General features: G+C 37.4%; 2 protein-coding genes across 2 annotated transcripts in view; one reads left to right on the top strand and one right to left on the bottom strand.

The window, feature by feature from the left end:
- ak5 (adenylate kinase 5) overlaps positions 1–578 on the bottom strand; it is a 104801-nt gene extending 104223 nt beyond the window's left edge. Inside the window, exon 1 of the mRNA XM_059345341.1 lies at positions 129–578. Coding sequence (XP_059201324.1) covers positions 129–188 — 60 coding nt within the window. The 5' untranslated portion in view covers positions 189–578. The remainder of the gene's footprint in view (positions 1–128) is intronic.
- Positions 579–4484: 3906 nt separating this feature from the next.
- pigk (phosphatidylinositol glycan anchor biosynthesis, class K) overlaps positions 4485–18463 on the top strand; it is a 34419-nt gene continuing 20440 nt past the window's right edge. Inside the window, exons 1-9 of the mRNA XM_059344788.1 lie at positions 4485–4611; positions 4816–4869; positions 4941–5032; positions 7285–7420; positions 8126–8237; positions 9812–9908; positions 11067–11184; positions 12840–12950; positions 14696–14868. Coding sequence (XP_059200771.1) covers positions 4546–4611; positions 4816–4869; positions 4941–5032; positions 7285–7420; positions 8126–8237; positions 9812–9908; positions 11067–11184; positions 12840–12950; positions 14696–14868 — 959 coding nt within the window. The 5' untranslated portion in view covers positions 4485–4545. The remainder of the gene's footprint in view (positions 4612–4815; positions 4870–4940; positions 5033–7284; positions 7421–8125; positions 8238–9811; positions 9909–11066; positions 11185–12839; positions 12951–14695; positions 14869–18463) is intronic.

The raw sequence follows: 18463 nt of genomic DNA, 5'->3' as shown, positions 1-18463 counted from the left end.
CATCCCCATCAGCCATAACAAGATGAATTACGGATCATAAAGAGATCTTTGGCTTCTCTCTGACAGGCATCGATGAGTATGAATGAACATAATCATCTCATCCCCACAAAGCTGACACCATCTCTCACCTCAAATAGTTGAGGTATCTCCCGCCGTGCGAGATACTCCTTGGCATCGTTGGTATTCATCTCCAGTCGGATTTCCTGTGAAATCACAACTTGTCCGGAGCGTGTTTTTTCTTTCTTCTTCTCCTTCTTCTTCAGATGTCTCAGCGCCGTGAGGTAATCTTTGGTAATCAACCGAGCTCCACCAGACAGCTTCCCCTCAGCGCATTTTCGCCTCGTGTGTGTATGTGTGGACTTTACAACTGGATTCCTGCAGGCGATGCCACCGCGCCACCCTCGTCGGTGATGTGGATGCGTGGCGCGTCCGTCTCCCCTCCTACAGCGCGCTGCTTCCAGCACGCACCGTGTGTGCCCTGACGTTGGCACAGAGGTGGTGCGCGCTGTGCCAAATAACGCGCCACCGCCTCGACGTGGCGTGTTTCACACGGCTACAGTCAGCCTGGAAGCTTGGTGGCGACAGGATACAGTAACACAGAAGGGTCAAAGTATTATAAATATACGAGTTATGATACTGTAGTTGATGCTTATAATGGGTATGACTGCACTGTAAAAAAAAAAGGAAGTTATTTTACATAAAAAAATATTTTAAATACGAATACTATACAGTATATATCTGTATTAAAAAATATACATATATTTTAAATTACTTTGTATTTTTTGTCTTCTTTTTTTTTTTTTTTTTAGCTATATGACAGTTAGTGTTTAGCAACTTTTTCTTTGTTTTCTTTTCTTTACATTCAATTTAAAGTTGTCTTAATTTTTCCATTCAACCATACAAAGTGTATTTTTGATATTTTGTTTGGTATTTTATTTAGTAAACATTTATTATATATTGTTTTATCTATCTATAATTTCTAATTATATTAATTTAGAGATTTTAATATATCATATTTGTAAGAAAACTAATTTACTTTTTTATGGCTCTGAATGTAGAAAAACAACAATAAGGAAACCCTATAAAAGAATACAGTAAATTTGTGGAAAATAACTTTTAACTTTTTTTTTTTTTTTTTACAGTGTTGGTAACCATAGAAATACAGGCATACTAGAAAAAAAGGTCCTCTTGCTTTGTGTTTCCAAAGCTTTCAACCATATCTCATTGCCTTTCTGAGCATCTTTTTTTATTCCTTATATTTCTTTTGTCAAGATCAAGAATGCAACTTCAAGCTCAACATTTTAACAATTTTTAAAGTAGGGCTGTGTATTGGCAAGAATTTGGCATTACAATATGTATCATGGTACAGAGATTATGATTACCTATACTTTAATATATTGTGATACTGTAAGCAAGGTAATATACTGATATTGTGATTTATTTATTTTTAAATCTAGTTTTAGAAAAAACTCCTAAAGGGCACATCATCCTACGCATAAAGTCTGAGTAAAAAAATAGGTTTATGTTTTAATGCAATCAGAACATTAAGTTTTGTATTGACATTTATCATTTCAGCATTACTTTTTGTCTGCTACAAAACTTTGGATGTAAGCTATTGATAACAAATCAATGCAGGGTTTTTGAGAATTGATAGAGTATCACAAAACTATATATATTACCATACACTCCTAATGTTTTGGGGGCCTGTCCCCAGTGAGGCTGCAGCAGCGTTTAGCAGCAGTGTGATGCTACATTAAAGATAACCTGAAACACAGGACACATTTATTCAACACAATGATCATTAAATAAAAGAAATTACATAAAATAAACCATAAATACACACTAAAAATACTAAAGACTTTTAAATAACCTTCTCCAACAACCTTCTCCTCCACAAATGTATGAGAGACGGCAGAGGGTATAAAGGAATGTTTGAATCTGTTGGTTTAGTGGAAGTCTGAGCAGGTTTCCAGATGGCAGAAAGTGAAACTGTTGATATAAAGGATTGAACAATCAAACATGATGCATTCTGCTTTCTTATATAACTGTTTGTTGGGAAAAGATCCTGCAGTGTTGGCAGTTATTTTTGTATTATACAATACAATACAGTACTGTTAATAAACTAAACTAAACTAAACTAAATCACTTCATCACAATCAGTGATGGAAGAACTATCCAGAGGTTTTATTGATTAAAAGTTGCAATATTACAGTGTAAAAATACTCTTTTAGTGAAAGTATTTCAAAGTGATTAAAAAGTTACTGAAGTAAAAGTACAAACACATATGCAGAAAGTTCAATTTCATATTACTAGTTTAGAATATTTATTTATGCATGTACATTATTTTAATGTTGCAGTTGGTAAAAGTAAGGCTAATTATAAATTCTAGATACTTCATGTACTGCTTGTCTTTGATAGGCTATAAAATAGATGTGGTGGAGCGGAAAGTAAAGTATTTGCCTTCAAAAAGTAGTAGAGTAGGTAGTAATTGCAAAGTGCTCAAGTAAAGTACCTCTGGTTTATCTAGTTTTATTATTACTTTTAGTCACATTTCAGCACCCTGCAATTTAAAAACAAAATAAGATAGGAAGGGCTTGTAGCTAAATCTGGTTAAAAAAAACAAACAATACATGTCCTTTCCTTGTGCAAGTTCCCAGACAAATAAATAAAAGCATGGAAACCCAAAATATCTGACCGACTGGTATAAACTAAAACAATGACATGCTTCAGTGCAGCTAATTATAGCAGTGTGCATGTGTGTGGCTGCAGGTCATCACTTAACTTGCATAACGATGTATATCTTTAGTTTCGGTTGTGCATGTAAACAGTTCAAAAGTTGAATTCCACTGGAGCCAGGCTTTTTTTAGGCATCACGAATAGGCCACTTTGTTAGCATAGGATTTGATCCTTATAGGCCACTAATCCTCTTGACAACTGGACAGCTGACATTAAGTGTCCTTGTCGGTTATATCAGAGAACAACTTCAGATTAGTGAGGATCGCTCCATCTGAATAACATTTCATGCATGACCAAGAACCAGTCGCTGCTGAGGACAAAACAGCCTGACAGGAAAATGCTAATTTATGGATTGAAAATGGAATCATGATTAGATTTATGCGACCGGGAACTGTTTTGTTGGAGCGATATGCTTGTTTCATTTTCTAATGTGATGCATTTGAAGGAGGATGTTCCTATGATGAGCTCTCTGCAGGCAAAGGCAGTGATGCTGCAGGTCAAAAAGCAGCTGAAGTAAGAGACGTCCAGAGGATTGAAGTGCTTGGCAGAACAGTAAAGGCGCAACGCAGGGTGTCGAAACTGATTTTGATGCTGCTTTTTTGGCAGACCTCCTGCTTGCTGCAATGTTATGTTAGAGTTGCATGAAGGATCGTTTTTTTTCATAGCTTCACCTTGTGCTTGCAGGGCTCCAGACACATAAGCTTCTTCAGCAGTAACATGACATGCATGTTGACATCTGCTCCCTGTGATATACATGTCACTCTTCATTACGAGGAGCCTCACCAATTAGCAGAAGAGGGCAGTTGAATATGAAGCTGTCAGCATCACTTGATGTCTAATCTGCTTTTTTTCAACTGACATATATGGCCAAATAATGATTCACTAAATTAGGCATGCAGTCATCTGTGTACAGTAACCCCTTAAGTGTTCTACTTAAAAATGAATTGCCACATCATGCAAAACCACTTTAAAAAACCACAACAACACCAACAAATATGCTGAATCAAATGCCATTATGTGCTGAAATATGATAACATTTGTATAGTAGAAATAATATTAAAAACACACAATAAAATCAAATTTGCAAGTCCTATTCGAGTGCCTCTAAAGCAATCCATACATGCACTGACTTGTATTAATTGTAATCTATGTTATCTTGATTTTAGCTTTCAAATCAATTTGTTCCCTCTACAAGCGCTCTGTATCTGTATCTTTAATGATAAGCTGTACATAAACCAGTTGCATCTTATTTTCAAACATTACACACATAATATTATGCAATATTTATCCTCTAAAGTACTAAATATAGGATTGCATTTTTTAAATTTACTTATTTTCCATTCTTTCACTTTGCATGTATGCATGTAAACTGTATGTGATTTATGTTTTTATGTATCCCCTGCAAAACATAACTCTCCAATGGAGAGTTATATAATTGGTATGTTCAACAGTAGAATCAAAGGAAATATTGCTTTGACCCATATTCCATTTTATTTTAAGTTGGAAAACAATAAATAATTGATCACAAAGAAAAGAAGGGTTTTATCATCTGAAGAATACGTCTGTGAAGTCTTTAAATAGTGATGATTTACCTGCTCGACCATAAAATATTTTTGGCATATAACCCTGAGGTAATTACAGAAACCTTCACTCGCCCTTTTTATTTATTAATTAAAACTTGATGATTTTTGTCCATTCTCTTTCTCCATACTAAAGCTTTTATTTTGAAACGCCTCCAACCGGAAGCGTTTCCTGGGCGAAGTCGCCGGTTTTCACTTCCTCGATGCACACAGCTAACAACATTGCACAATGAAAATACTCACTTTATTGAGCTTATTTTCCACATTTTTATCATCCAACAGCATTAATATCGAGGTGAGTGTTTTTTCTTGCACATGCAGGAATAAGCATCCTGCCAATTTGTTTGTTTGATGTTGAATTTGACCTAGAAATGCCGTTCCCATGTTAGCCACCTGTGCTTTAATGCTAGCTGTTTTGGTGATAAGTGATAGCTTGTACGAGCTGAAACTAGATTAAAGAAAACACTAATTTATACATCTTTCTACACTTGTTTCTCAGGATAACGCAGGGCAGTTCTTCAACAGTGGGCATACTAACAACTGGGCTGTTCTGGTGAGTATCAATCGATTTAAACGCTACATCTGTAGCTGACTTAATGCTAATTGTGCTTCTGTGAATCACAGGTGTGCACATCCAGATTCTGGTTCAATTATCGTCATGTGGCCAATACTCTGTCCGTCTACAGAAGTGTTAAGAGGCTGGGTATTCCTGACAGGTAACTGTGATACAATTTCTGTCCTTATTGTGTGTCATCGTTTAATATGTATTAGTGGATTAATCTGGAGGTATAGACAACCTTGGAATAATTTCTAGTTATGAGGTGTTTAGTAGCAGATACAAGCCTCTTCTAGTGGTCCTGGTTTTCTCTGGTTTTCAACTGATGTGTTGGAGGTTGCTAAACATGCAATTGTTTTTTTGTTTTGTTTTTAACAGCCATTACACGCTTGTTGTTATTTTGCTGTAGTTTTGACTCTAGAAAGAAACAGTTTATAATTCAGTGCAAGAAAAAAATGTCCATTAAAAAAAAACTTCATACATTTCTCCTCAAAATATGCTAAGTTTTAGAAATGGGAATATTCAGGCACCTCATGATTTGATTTCTATTCATAGGGCTTTGATGCAATTAAATAACAAGTATAAATGCACCAACATTTTTGATTTCTCTACATTAGATTTTTTTTATTTTTGCTACTTATACAACATATAGTAGTCAATGTACGTAACGGTCCATAATTAAATTATAAAGATGAATCTACCTCCATTGTCTTTTTCTTTAGTTAGACACAATGTAGCTGTGTAAATGCATTTATTTATTAATTTAATTCTAAACATCCAGCAGTGGCTCAGTGCTACACAGTGGTGTAGTGGTTAGCACCTCACAGCAAAAGGGTCGACAAAAGGGTCGCTGGTTCGACTCCGGCCCGCGGCTCTTCTGTGTGGAGGTTGCATGTTCTCCCCGTGTCAGCGTGGGTTCTCACCGGGTCCTCCGGCTTCCTCCCACAGTCCAAAAAACATGCACTTAAGTGTAATTGGTGACACTAAATTGCCCGTAGGTTTGAATGAGAGCGTGATTGTCTGTCAGCTGGGATCAGCTCCAGCCCCCCGCGACCAGAGTGCAGATAATCAGTTAAGGATAATGAATGAATGAACGAACAGTGGTTCATTTGCAATAACTCATACTCTTACTGTAAAAAATTATGGCTCTCAAACACTGGCATACTGTCGGAAATGTTAAGAAAACAAATAATCAATAATGGTCTCTATTAAGAGACTGGCCTGTTGCTTATTTCTGATCTGCAGCTTGTTTACACATCAGGTACAATGGACTGACTAAAATCCACATGCTTTAATTTGGTTTGCTCTGCAACATATATTATACTCTGACTATATGCAAATGTGGTGAAATATCTGCGATAACAAACATATATATATATATATATATATATATATATATATATATATCATACATTTTTACTTTGGCACGGTCGAAATCTGACTTTTCTGCATCCAGATATAATCTTTCAAGAAAAAAACCACAATGCAACTAAGATTTTTTCCCCTCCATATTTTGACTATTTCGAGATTAACAAGAAGAGACAAATCAGTAACTGTAAATGTGAGGATATTGAAGAAAACAGGAGGATTACCTCTCTGGGCTAGCTAGGTGTAAGAAAACTTAATATTTTGTGCTGTCACAGAACGAGTCAATTTTATCCCAGTGTCCCATCCATCAGCTGTTGGCTCTAAAGAAATGTCTTCAGTCTAAGTTAATGTGACATACTTTTGTCCCCAGTAACAGACTTAATGCTGCTCTAACTGCCTTTTACCCTGGCCAGAATACTTCTAAAAGGAGCAGCATGAAAGACATTAGGATTGTTAATGTTTTTAAAGTACATGCTGGTCAAAGGCTTTTACTTCAACTGCTCTGCCATTGACTGTACACATTGTTAATTTGTGTCTGCACAGATACCACTGTGGCAAAATGATTTGCACATTATCTATTTGTACGCTCTGGACAATTAATCAAATATTATTTTAAATTCCGATTTCGACTATCAACGATTATGAAAATAAGATGATTGAGATGAAATGATAATGGATCCGCATTCTGTTTCAGAATGAGGTAATGTCTTGTTATAAATTCAGAACGTCTCTTTTACTTTAAAGTGGTTTGCTTTTGCCGGTTTTCACTAAGTTAGTGACTGGAATAATGTTGAATACAATTTACCAAAATGCTGAATATATTTTCAGTAAGTTGTGGCAGTGCACCACAAAATATTTGATCTAATTTATATTTAACATGTGCTTAGTAGGTTGTGTAAGTGCGCTTACATTAAAACTTTTTTGGTATCAAATTTATTGATCAGAATTTGTCTTCTGCATTTTGATGTATTGCAGCATCTGTCCTTTTTCCTTGGTTTTAAATGTAATCATTATGAACTGTCCGTGTCATTTCTCCTTTTACAGCCATATAGTTCTCATGCTGGCTGATGACATGGCTTGTAACCACAGAAACCCCAAACCTGCCACAGTGTTCAGTCACAAGAACATGGAGCTGAATGTGTACGGTGACGATGTGGAGGTGGACTACAGAGGATATGAGGTCGGTTCACATTTCAGTCGCATACACACAACTGTAACAATGTTTTTATTAGAAAGCCAGTTTGTCTCTTAAAGGCTAATATCTACATTTCAATACCTTTAAGGCTGAAAAAGGCAGATCGTATTCAGATAATGTACAGGTGCAGTAGTGGACTGGAGGGGGCTGTGGTCAACACTGTCCACTGTTTGCTCTGTCTATTGAGCAGGAAATGACTTGATATCATTTGCATTCTCAAATAGAGGAGCACCCAAGTGTTTTGTTTGTTACGACAAGGCAGAGCCCCAGTGGCGTATCCACTCTTTATCACAGTTTGTTTTTGATTATTTACTCTGCTTTGTGCTGGTCTTTTAAACACGAGTAAACACTGCACGACTGATCCCTGTTTACTGTCAAACGGTAATCATGTGCAAGAAAAGCTGATAAAGATGAAGAGGGGCAAAAAGAAGAAAATACAATGAGTAATTGCTTCTCACAGTTTAATTAAAAGATAAGTAGAGCAGTTACCTTATAATTACCCAACTGATTTAGGTCAAAAGTTTACTTTAAAGTTGTGATGGGTGAAATGTTCTTCAGTCCCAATCAACTCACTCTTTTATTTAACCTCTCTCTATGTGCATTCAATTATAGGATGCTCATTTCATGCTGTAAAACTTCTGATTCATGCTAGTTTATGACAGTTGTTGCCATATCCTGTTAACGTTTCAGGTGACAGTGGAGAACTTCCTGCGTGTTTTGACTGGCAGGCTGCCGCCCAGCACTCCCCGCTCCAAACGCCTCCTCTCTGATGACCGCAGCAACATCCTCATCTACCTGACAGGTAAGTAAGGGACAAACCCACCCTGTAATACTCCACTTTCACTCCTAATTAAGGTTTCAATCTGTGAATTTTCGAAGTGCGAAACTTTCCATTGGAATTAACGGGAATTTATGGGAACAAACCGGAATTAACCGGGAATTTACGAAACTGAAGGTTGCCCCTTAACAGGAAACTTTAATATAGTTGGGAAATTTGCATAATCGTGACTAAAACAACCAGATTTCATGCAAGTACTCCTCAATCACATGCACACAGAACATTGCTTACTGCAGGGCTACTGAGGCCACGCGCCCTACATGCACCGTGCATTCCTCCATCACATGTTGAACATTTACATGTTGAATGAGACTTTTTTTGGAGGGAGAGGGGCTCTTTTAATTTTTTTCATTCAACATTTTTGAATGGATTTTTTTTGGGGGGGGGGTTGTAATTGAGTTATACTAACAAATAAATCAGTTGAAATTTCATGTTTTTTTTTATTTTTAATATTTCCAAAATTCCCCAGCTTAACTTCTTTCACGTTTCTGGAAATGTACAGGAAATTTTCCACCCTTTTTGCAACCCTACTCCTATATATGGGAGCTATTTCACAACCGAAGCATCGGTGTGTACGCACTTTTCGCACAATGTCTCCACCTCTGCTTTAGCTTAAGACTCCAGTCCTTTCACATCTCAGAATGACTTTCAAGAGGGGGAGCTTTTTATTGCTTTCTGTTATAGGTGTAGTGGAGGAGAGCAAGATCATAGCAATGTTTACAGCAGGAAAGGATCAGGTCCTGAAGCATCTCGTCATTAATTCAGCTAGTAGATGACGACCTCAACAACTGACGCATTAAATACAGAATGGAGAAACGGCACCTCTGCTCTTTTTCCTCAAAGGTTAATGTTTGAATTAATTCAAGCTAATTAATTTTTATGATCATAGCGAAAGTGGTCTTTGTTACAGGTGAGATTACCCACCTGTTATATGACACTACAGAGATAAAACTCTAACTTGTCACTGTGTTTCATTTTGGGCACTAAGCTGTTGTTTATTTTTGCTGCATTAAAAACATATTCTCTTTAAATGACTTCAGGTAGTAGTAGGTGTTTGATTAGACTGCATGGGAATGATGAAATAATCCACAAAACAGTTGAATTGGCCCTGATGTTAAAATCATTAAGAATTTGACCGCAAACTCAGTGTTTTGCTTTTAGGTGGAATGTTTGTTTCACCACAATCAAAATGCAAAAAAACTCAAATACAAAAAGAAAGCAGTTTTTGTGTACACCGTTTTTTGTTGTAATTGTTGACCATTATCTACAACATATTCATAATTAGTTCATCATTTTTCATATATTGAATGATGTGATGTATTTTAAAATGTACAAAGCATTTTTATCAAACATTTTCTAATTTATCTGCGGCTGAATGAAGCCACAGTCCTCTCTGCTGTAGTTTCAGTTGCTTCTCCCACACAGTGTGAAGCGCTGCCAGCCCTTTCCATATTCATCTCATTTACCATTCCATATAATTTTTTTGCATTATGAATCAGCAATGAATGAATTATTAATAACACGTGTTTGTTTAACAGGCCATGGTGGAAATGGCTTTCTGAAGTTCCAGGACTCCGAGGAGATTAGTAATGTGGAACTGGCTGACGCTTTCGAGCAGATGTGGCAGAAAAGAAGGTAAATAAAATGGAAAATGACAGAAAAGGGTCCCTGTGAAGAAACGTAAAATACTGTTTCTTCTGCTGCGAGGAGTCTTTCTTTCCCCTAAGGGCCAATTAGTTTTGCAGAAGCTTTACAAACATTAAGTTGCATGAAACAAAGCGACGTATAGATATAAACATCTCCTGTAAGAGATGGGACGTGTTGTTTTCGAGGAGCGGCATGTCAGTTGTTACAAGAGGTGTAATCACTGGTTTCATCTCAACACGGTATTATATTGATTTTTTTGGATAACAAAATGATATTGCTGATATCACAAAGTCTGTCACAACACGATTTGATTCATTTCAGGAGCTTGCAGCCAATATGAGACCATATATATATATAAATAAATTTGCCAGGCAGTGTGTATTAACACACCCTATTGTGAAGGAGAGATTGTCTCTTGTTTATAAATAGAATTTGCAGCTTTTTAAGGTGCTGCTGCAGTTTTTAATTTGTGCATCATGAGAGACCAAATGAGCAAAAGCGGCTTTCTGCTACCAGCTCCTCTATTGTCATCCAAACCTGTCAATAGAGAGTCTGTGTTACAGTCAGGCCCCAGGCCGCTAGATAAAAGATGAATGACGCCAGCTTTGATGTTGATGCGATAATTGCCGGCTTGAACAGCCAAATTACAGTCACCATAGAGACTTGGCCACCTGACTTCATCATCCCCAAAACCAGCCAAAAATATCAGTGTATGTAAGTGTTATCATGTTTGCCTAAACAAGGGAAAGGAGTTCAAGTTGAATTTTGTCTTTAATAGAGGGAGAACGGGAGGAAGGAGTAAAAGGGGCGAGCGACTGGGGGGGGGGGGGTGCGCGTGGGTGTGAGCGACTGAATGAAGCTGTTGGTTTTTCTTGGTCACCATGGCAACTGCAGTATGAAAGATGGCTCGAAGGTTTGTGTTGTACCAGGTCTTATTGGAACAAATGGACGAGCGATATGCCAGCTGTGTATTCTGTCATTAGTGTTTGAGAATGTACATGATTGTTTCTGATCGTGTGTGTGTGTGTGTGTGTGTGTGTCTTTCTCTATCTCTCCCTCTTTCTCTGTCTGTCTGTCTGTCTGTCTGTCTGTCTGTCTGTCCGTCTGTCTGTCTCTATCTGTGTGTGTGTGTGTGTGTGTCTCCAGGTACAATGAGCTGCTCTTCATCATTGACACCTGTCAGGGCGCCTCCATGTATGAGCGGTTCTACTCTCCAAACCTCATGGCTCTGGCCAGCAGTCAAGTTGGAGAGGACTCCCTGTCTGTGAGTTACCTGCCCTCATGTGGAGGAGAGAGAAATTGAAAGTCATCAATCAGTTAATCAGATTTTCTAATAAGCAGGGTGGTTTCATAGCGCATTGCAACTGCGGGGTAATACATTCATACTAGCTCAGACGTAATACTGTCTAATATTATTTCCAGAGGGCTGTAATAAATTTCAAGTAGGTGAAGGGCTGGTCATCGGACAATTTAATAGAGACATGCAGAAATATGTTAACCTACATGAATATGTAAGACTTTTTTTTAAATTACAAAAACAAGCTTTAATACCGTTGCAGTATATATCTGCATCAGTGAATGAAGAAAAGATGATCTAATATTTACTTTTAATGAACAAACACACTGTCCTATACACTCACCGGCCACTTTATAAGGTACACCCATTCTACTGCTTGTTAACGCAAATATCTAATCAACCAATCACATGGCAGCTACTTAATGCATTCAGGCCTGTAGATGTGGTGAAGACGAGCTGCTGAAGCTCAAAGTGAGCATCAGAAAGGTGATTTAAGTGACTTTGAACGTGGCATGGTTGTTGGTCTGAGCATTTTACAAACTACTGATCTAACAACCATCTCTAGGGTTTACAGAGACTGGTCAGAAAAAGAGAAAATATCCAGTGAGCCAAAATGCCTTGTTGATGCCAGAGGTCAGAGGAGAATGGTCAAACTGGTTGGAGATGGTAGAAAGGCGTACATGAATATATACATTTCTGTTTTGTACAGTTCTGTTTTACTTGTGTAACTAGCCTATGAGAATTAATTATAACGGGAGATATTTATGAATGACACTATGTGTCACCATTGTAATTTATTTATAGTCAACATCTGACATGTGCCAGTCTGATATACGCAGCACAGAATACTGATGGTCTGTCAGCAGTGGTGGATTGTATGCATTTATTTAATAAATTATAATAACTCATCATAAAAAAGATGTTTTTTAGTTTTACCTTGCTGCATAATGCATTGGAGAAGACACATTTAAAGTGAAACCTGACACGCTTTTTGACATCTGTTTCCTCTCCGTATGACAGAATGACACCCCTGTCACTTGGCATTACACACTCTGGCTCAATGATTAGGGGTGAGGCAAAAGTGGCATAGTTTGAAGACAAGTTGTCAAAATATTTTTCTTTTGATGTCATTACCCAGCAATTCGTGTTGGTGCTGTTTATTTCATCCTGACACCATCTCTGAATACAAAATAAGCACTGTTCTTCAACTCATGTCTACAAAAACGCTGTATATTTTAGGCTGATGACAGTCTAGACTCGTCACTAATTTAATTCTTACATTTCTGTTTGAACTGCAGCTTTTGGTTGGTCTCCATTTACTAGTTTGTTTTTTCGGTCACAATGCCAAATTTCACAACTCAAACATAAATTGAACAAAATTACACACAGCATGATTAGATGACAGTATAATTGTGCATAAAGTGTCATTTTTCTCAAAATGGATCCTGAGGGGGATTAATTATTTGTGGGGGATGGCATATGAGTGTTGGGCTGTTTTGACAGTCACCCAAAGAAAATACTCATCAATGAATTTTAAAAACATTTAAGAAAAAATGTCACCAAAGCACTGGTGGTGATGAAGTCCTGTTGGGTGTTGAATTTTCTCTTTCTTGTGTTTCTAGCACCAGCCAGATTTGGCCATTGGAGTCCACTTGATGGACCGTTACACCTTCTACCTGCTGGAGTTCCTGGAGGACATCCACCCTGCAAGCAAGGCCAACATGAATGACCTGGTGAGGACGTGTGTGCCTTTTAACCATCAGAGTACATGTTTACTATAGAGTAACAAACATTTATTTCCAATTATTTATTCTATTTTGTTCTAATCATAAAATTATTGCAAAATGTCAGAAAATTGTGGAAAATGCTCATTAGTTTCCCAGATTACACATTTGTGTTTTCTTTGTATTTGTGTTCACTGGCCCTCATTTATCAAACAAGCGTACGACAGAAAGTGAGCGTAACAGAAAGAAAGTCAGCTTGTGTACGCAAATTTGAGTCCATACGTCTGAGACGGAGAATTAATCTTATACTATTGTATCGATGTCTCGAGCTGATAAAACTCTGCTGATAAAAGTGTTTTGTTTTTTAATGGCAAACCAATTTTTTATATGCATGAATGCCACACATCCACTGAATTCAGCCTATACTTATAGGTTTTTTCCACTGCAAGTACTTGCTTACTTAACTTGATTATAATTGGATTTTGGTCAGACAACGCAATCAATTTGAAGACCTCAATTAGAGTTCTTAGAAATTGGAATGGGCCTTTTTCGTGATAACAATAATTGGCTAATCCAAAATATAATTGTGAGATAAATCATTATAAAATAATCATTAGTTGATACAACAGATATTCTTGGGGTTTGGTGCCTCCAATTACGAGGCCGTATCTGCCCTGCTCCTCTGTCTGGTGTTAGAAAGTTTGTGGCCCTAAAGCAGCCAGATGAAAGTCACACAGGACTCTGCACTTGAAGCAGAATGTCTGATACTTTGTTAAGGCTGCTGGCCTTTGACACATGATGGTGGTGATGGGGAGTACATGCTGCTCCGGGCCATGGCTCAATCTCAGCAGCACCTCCCTTTTCATCTTTGACACTCCTGCAGAGATCCACTGGCTGCAGGGGCCAGTTCTCCCCCCACCTCCACCACCACCTCCCCTCGCCTAACCAGGAGTTACAATCAAAACAGCTCGAATCCTTACTCTGGCACTCAGTCTGAGCTCAATCAATGTGCTCTGACTAATGCTTATTATTCTTTCCAATTTTCGTGTTCCTGGACATGCGGTCTTTGTTCTTGAGCTATTTTGTGGAATTAAGGATCGATACTATGGATTTCTCAGGCGAGGCCACCACCATTTTTTTTAATCTAGTCTGCAAAGACTTGCCCTTTGATGAAACAGAAATTGCCTTCACCTTCCAAACAAAATCCTACCCCAGTGGTGTGTTTCTCAAGTCCTGTTTGGCTGATAGGGATAATGCTCACCTCGGTTTAATGATTTTCTTTTTCTTTCAAATGGAACGCCCAGTCGGACAGCACACTGATGAATCACACACTTAAGAGGATTAACCCCACAAGTGGTAACACACCAGGCACTGAAAGATTTGTAATTGATGATGACATGCATAAATGTCATGCTCCTTTCCTCTAATCTTCTCCACACACTTTTGCATATTTTAACACCTCCCACTGCAGCTCAAGCCCTGTTTGCAGCAGGCTATCTTAAAAGTAGGAAACACAAACTCTTTGTTGAACACTCTGAGTATTAAAACTCCTCGACTCCTGACCCAGAGCATGTAATTCATGCTAAAACTCCAGACAGCATCATGAGTAGATACTTGCATTATTTACATACTCAGAATATTTTATTTGGTTCTCTTGAGCAAGGGGCTGTAATGGGAATAAAGCCTCCAGCTATGGCTGTTGCACCAAGTTACATGTTTCTAACTTACTGCTTGTGTTTCGTCTGCCTCCTCAGTTCAAAGTATGTCCCAAGAGTCAGTGTGTGTCCACACCGGGCCACCGCACTGACCTTTTCCTGAGGGACCCAGGAAGTGCTCTCATCACAGACTTCTTTGGCAGCGTTCGCAAAGTGGAGCTCACCATGGAGGCCATCAGCCTGACCGACCCCATCAAGCAGGAGGAGCAGAAGTAAGCTTTGTGTATTTTGTTTGTTTTTCTGATTTGTGTAATCTTTCATTTAATGTTAATTTTCTTACAAAATAGTAATTATAGTATGAACTGCAGCTTTTTGAAGAAAAGCCAAATCGGTCTTTAATTTACCTGCTTTGATACGACAATAAGTGTCTTCTCCAGTGTCTTTAAAGCCATACTGTGTGGGAATTGTTGCCTAAACTTGCCCCTTCACCTGGCAAATCGCAGATTCAGTCTTGTTTTTTTTCACTTCGCTAAATTTGCCTTTTTTGCACTGTCTGCCATTTTTTACAACTTTGCGGACAAAGGGTGGTGCTTAAAAATGTTTAATTCAAGCAAAGTGAAAAGAAAAGAGAAAATACAAGCACACACCAGGGTCTCTGCAGATACAGACACCAACACACACTTTTAGTGGGTGTTCTATTTTAGGAAAATCCTACATTTTATACCTTTTAAGGCAGACTACTACTAGATGTAAAATCAACCTTTCCTCAAAAGCCATCCAGCACAAGCTGCTGCTCTTAACAAGGCATAGCAAATTAGTTTTATCTTTAGTTTTCTTTTTAAACTAGGAGTAAAAATCAAAATATGATATTAAACTGATTCTTTGTGATATCGTTAAATATCATATCTATGTCAAAAGTCTGCCACGATGTGATTTAAAGTTTGGTTCAATTCAGGGTCCTTCGATTGACATGAGACAATATCAGATATTAGTTGAACACAGTCAGTTACATTTATATCAACTCACAAAAAGCAACTAAAATATGATTTAAATTTGTTCATCACTGAGCTCTTTTTGACATTTAAATGAAAAACAAGCTATTCTTTTGAATAAAAATGGTAAACCTCTTATTTACTATAAAGTAGGAATTTCAAAATAAAGGTGTCTCATAAAGATGATATGTATTGATGGTCTCTCTGCATCATAATATTTGATTAAATCAATATATCAATTAAGATCGATGGATTCTGTTTAAAACCCTGTCTTTTTTTTTTTTACTTGATCTATACTATCTGATAACATTTTAAAGCCCAAATACACAATAATCCATATCAGTATATAGCTTAGTAACATATTATATTGCATTGCAAATATTGTTACAGAACAAATGGTAACAATAATTAAGGAGAGAATATGTGTTACATTTTTAGCTCTTGATGTGGTTTGATGAAGGACGAGAAGTGGCTGCAATCGATGCAGCGGAATAAATGCTCTAGTTTCCTAAAGCATAACAAGAATTCCCTTTCATAAGATAAGATTTTCCTTTATTGGTCCCACAACGGGGAAATTTCCAGTATTACAGCAGCAAAGTGTATAGCGAGAAAGAGAGAAGCTTCAATTAAAAATAACCAATAGATAGTTAACAAGCAGTATATAATAGAAATCTAAAAAAGGTATTAGTAGTTAAACAAGTAAAAAATATAAAAAAAAGTATTGATTTACAATTTAAACAATTAGAAATTAGAAAACAGTTTGTACAAAAGGAAAATAAAATTTAGGAACATTGTATACAATGTTGACAGAGTCAACAGTTTAGAATGCATCATTGCATGGGGAATATTGCATATATAAATTTCATTTAAAAAGTAACCTGAGTGAAATATCGTTCATGGTCAGTTTGCCAACACAGGAGCAACAGTTTTTAGTATTCAACAGTGCGTGGTGACAGTGCAGATGTTCCTGTCTGTTCCTGAAATACACATATACCTAAGTATAAAGTTTGTGCTGAGTCTACAGTTGCATACTGCGCAGGATCACAAACGACTCTAAAGTGAAGTGATATTTGAGGTGGATTTAGGACAACCTGGGTGTGAAAACCTTAATGAGGTCAGCCTCTGTATTTTAATTGAAGGGCTACGGGCCAAATTCTTTTTCACGTTCGGTTCCCAACCAACTAGACTTCGATTTCAATTTAGAACATCTCTCATTAGTGATATTGATTTCTCTAATGATGTGTTGAGTGGTCGGTCTCTGGGAGAGTAAACCTCACAGTGGATGTTGCTATGCAACCCTGTAGGCGATTTAAGACTGAGGCTGACCAATGACTCCAATGATTGCTTGAGGTAATAATGCAGCTCATTTAGATAGTATTTAAAAATCAGTCCCAGCACTTAATGCACTATTTTGCGGCAAAGTGAAGATCATAATTAGATATTTTTCCTTCAGGCTATAATTCATTAACTCTTCATAAGTGGCATTGAGTGAGCAGAAGTGCTTCTGATGGATTATCTGTGGCGCCACCCTGTGATGAATTGGATAAAATGCCTGAAAATTGAATTCACTTCCAGTCAGTGCATCAGGTTGACTCGTGTGTGTGATGAATGCATTTGGCCACTAGATGTCTGTAGAGAACCGTCAAACAGAACCATCTGCTCAGCATCCTCTGTGCCTGGTGACATATTGTTTGCTTTCTAATATTAGTTCACAGAAACACTAATCCCATAATAAGGGCAATCACCTGGAGTTTTAGGAAACGCACAGCTAATGCGCTAAAATACAAACATTGACTCATTAGTATGCGGAGCAGATTGTGGTGCTCTACAAACAGATATGATGGAAATTAAAACTTTATTCCTGATTATTCTCCCCATATTCTATTAATTTCATTAAGATGGGATTTAATTGAACCACTGGGAAAAGTTAAAGCAAAATAATCTAATGTCGCTGGCTGCTAATTTGTAATTGGAGCCAATTGCCATACTGATTGTAGTCATCAGCTGTTTTGGCCACAGGCTACTTAGTCATTGCACACAACTTCCCCTATTACTTTAAATATTGATTAGGGCCAACACATTAGGTCTGCTCCCCCCCCATGCAGCACAAAAACACATCACTAGTGTTATCGAGCTGGCTGTTGCCCCAATTCAGTCCTAGAGAGAGACGTTTTATCTCCAATTCTGATGTAACAAAGCAGCAATCCCCTGATTCATTTGATGTTTAATGGTGTCAGATTCACTTTTGTTACAAAGCAGAAGCAGTGTCTTTCTTTCTTTTTAGGAATAATAGAAGACACTGTTGTGAAAGTTCAAACATATTAGTCAGGCTAACAACACTTTCCGTCTTCACATTATAGTGTGTTGTTAGCATTAAGTGCTGGACGAGATTAACATTTCATGGGGAAGTGGGTCATAAAATACTTGCTGGTGGATTCTTTTTGCGAGAAAAGCCATTACTTTCATCACCGGGATGCTTATCAGATAATATATTTTAATGTTTTTATGTACTGTAAGAATAATGCAGCAACAGGATTTTTCAAGGTGACATTGTTGTCAGTGTCAGATATGTGCAGCTAAGTACACATAATAACACAGAAGCAGATTAGCCATGGCAGAAGCACCTCGACAATTAATTTAAAGGAGGATAGTCTTGCAGGTTGTTGCTCTTCTAATGTTTTTTTTTCTCATGAAATCAGGCGATTTGCATGTTGTTGTCAACAAGCTGTCACCTGTCAGGTTAGAAAAATTTACATCTTCTCGTTGCTGCACAAAACTGAAACGGTGCTGATGAATTTCAGAAACAGAAAATTTTGTTTCATGCACAAGAACGCAGAAATACAAATATCTGTCTGGACCTAAATTATGTAGAAGA

This window comes from Centropristis striata, chromosome 11, assembly GCF_030273125.1.
Source record: "Centropristis striata isolate RG_2023a ecotype Rhode Island chromosome 11, C.striata_1.0, whole genome shotgun sequence".
NCBI classification, from domain to species: Eukaryota; Metazoa; Chordata; class Actinopteri; order Perciformes; family Serranidae; genus Centropristis; species Centropristis striata.
Note: the sequence above shows the minus strand (reverse complement) of the source record. Positions and strands in the feature narration are given on the sequence as shown.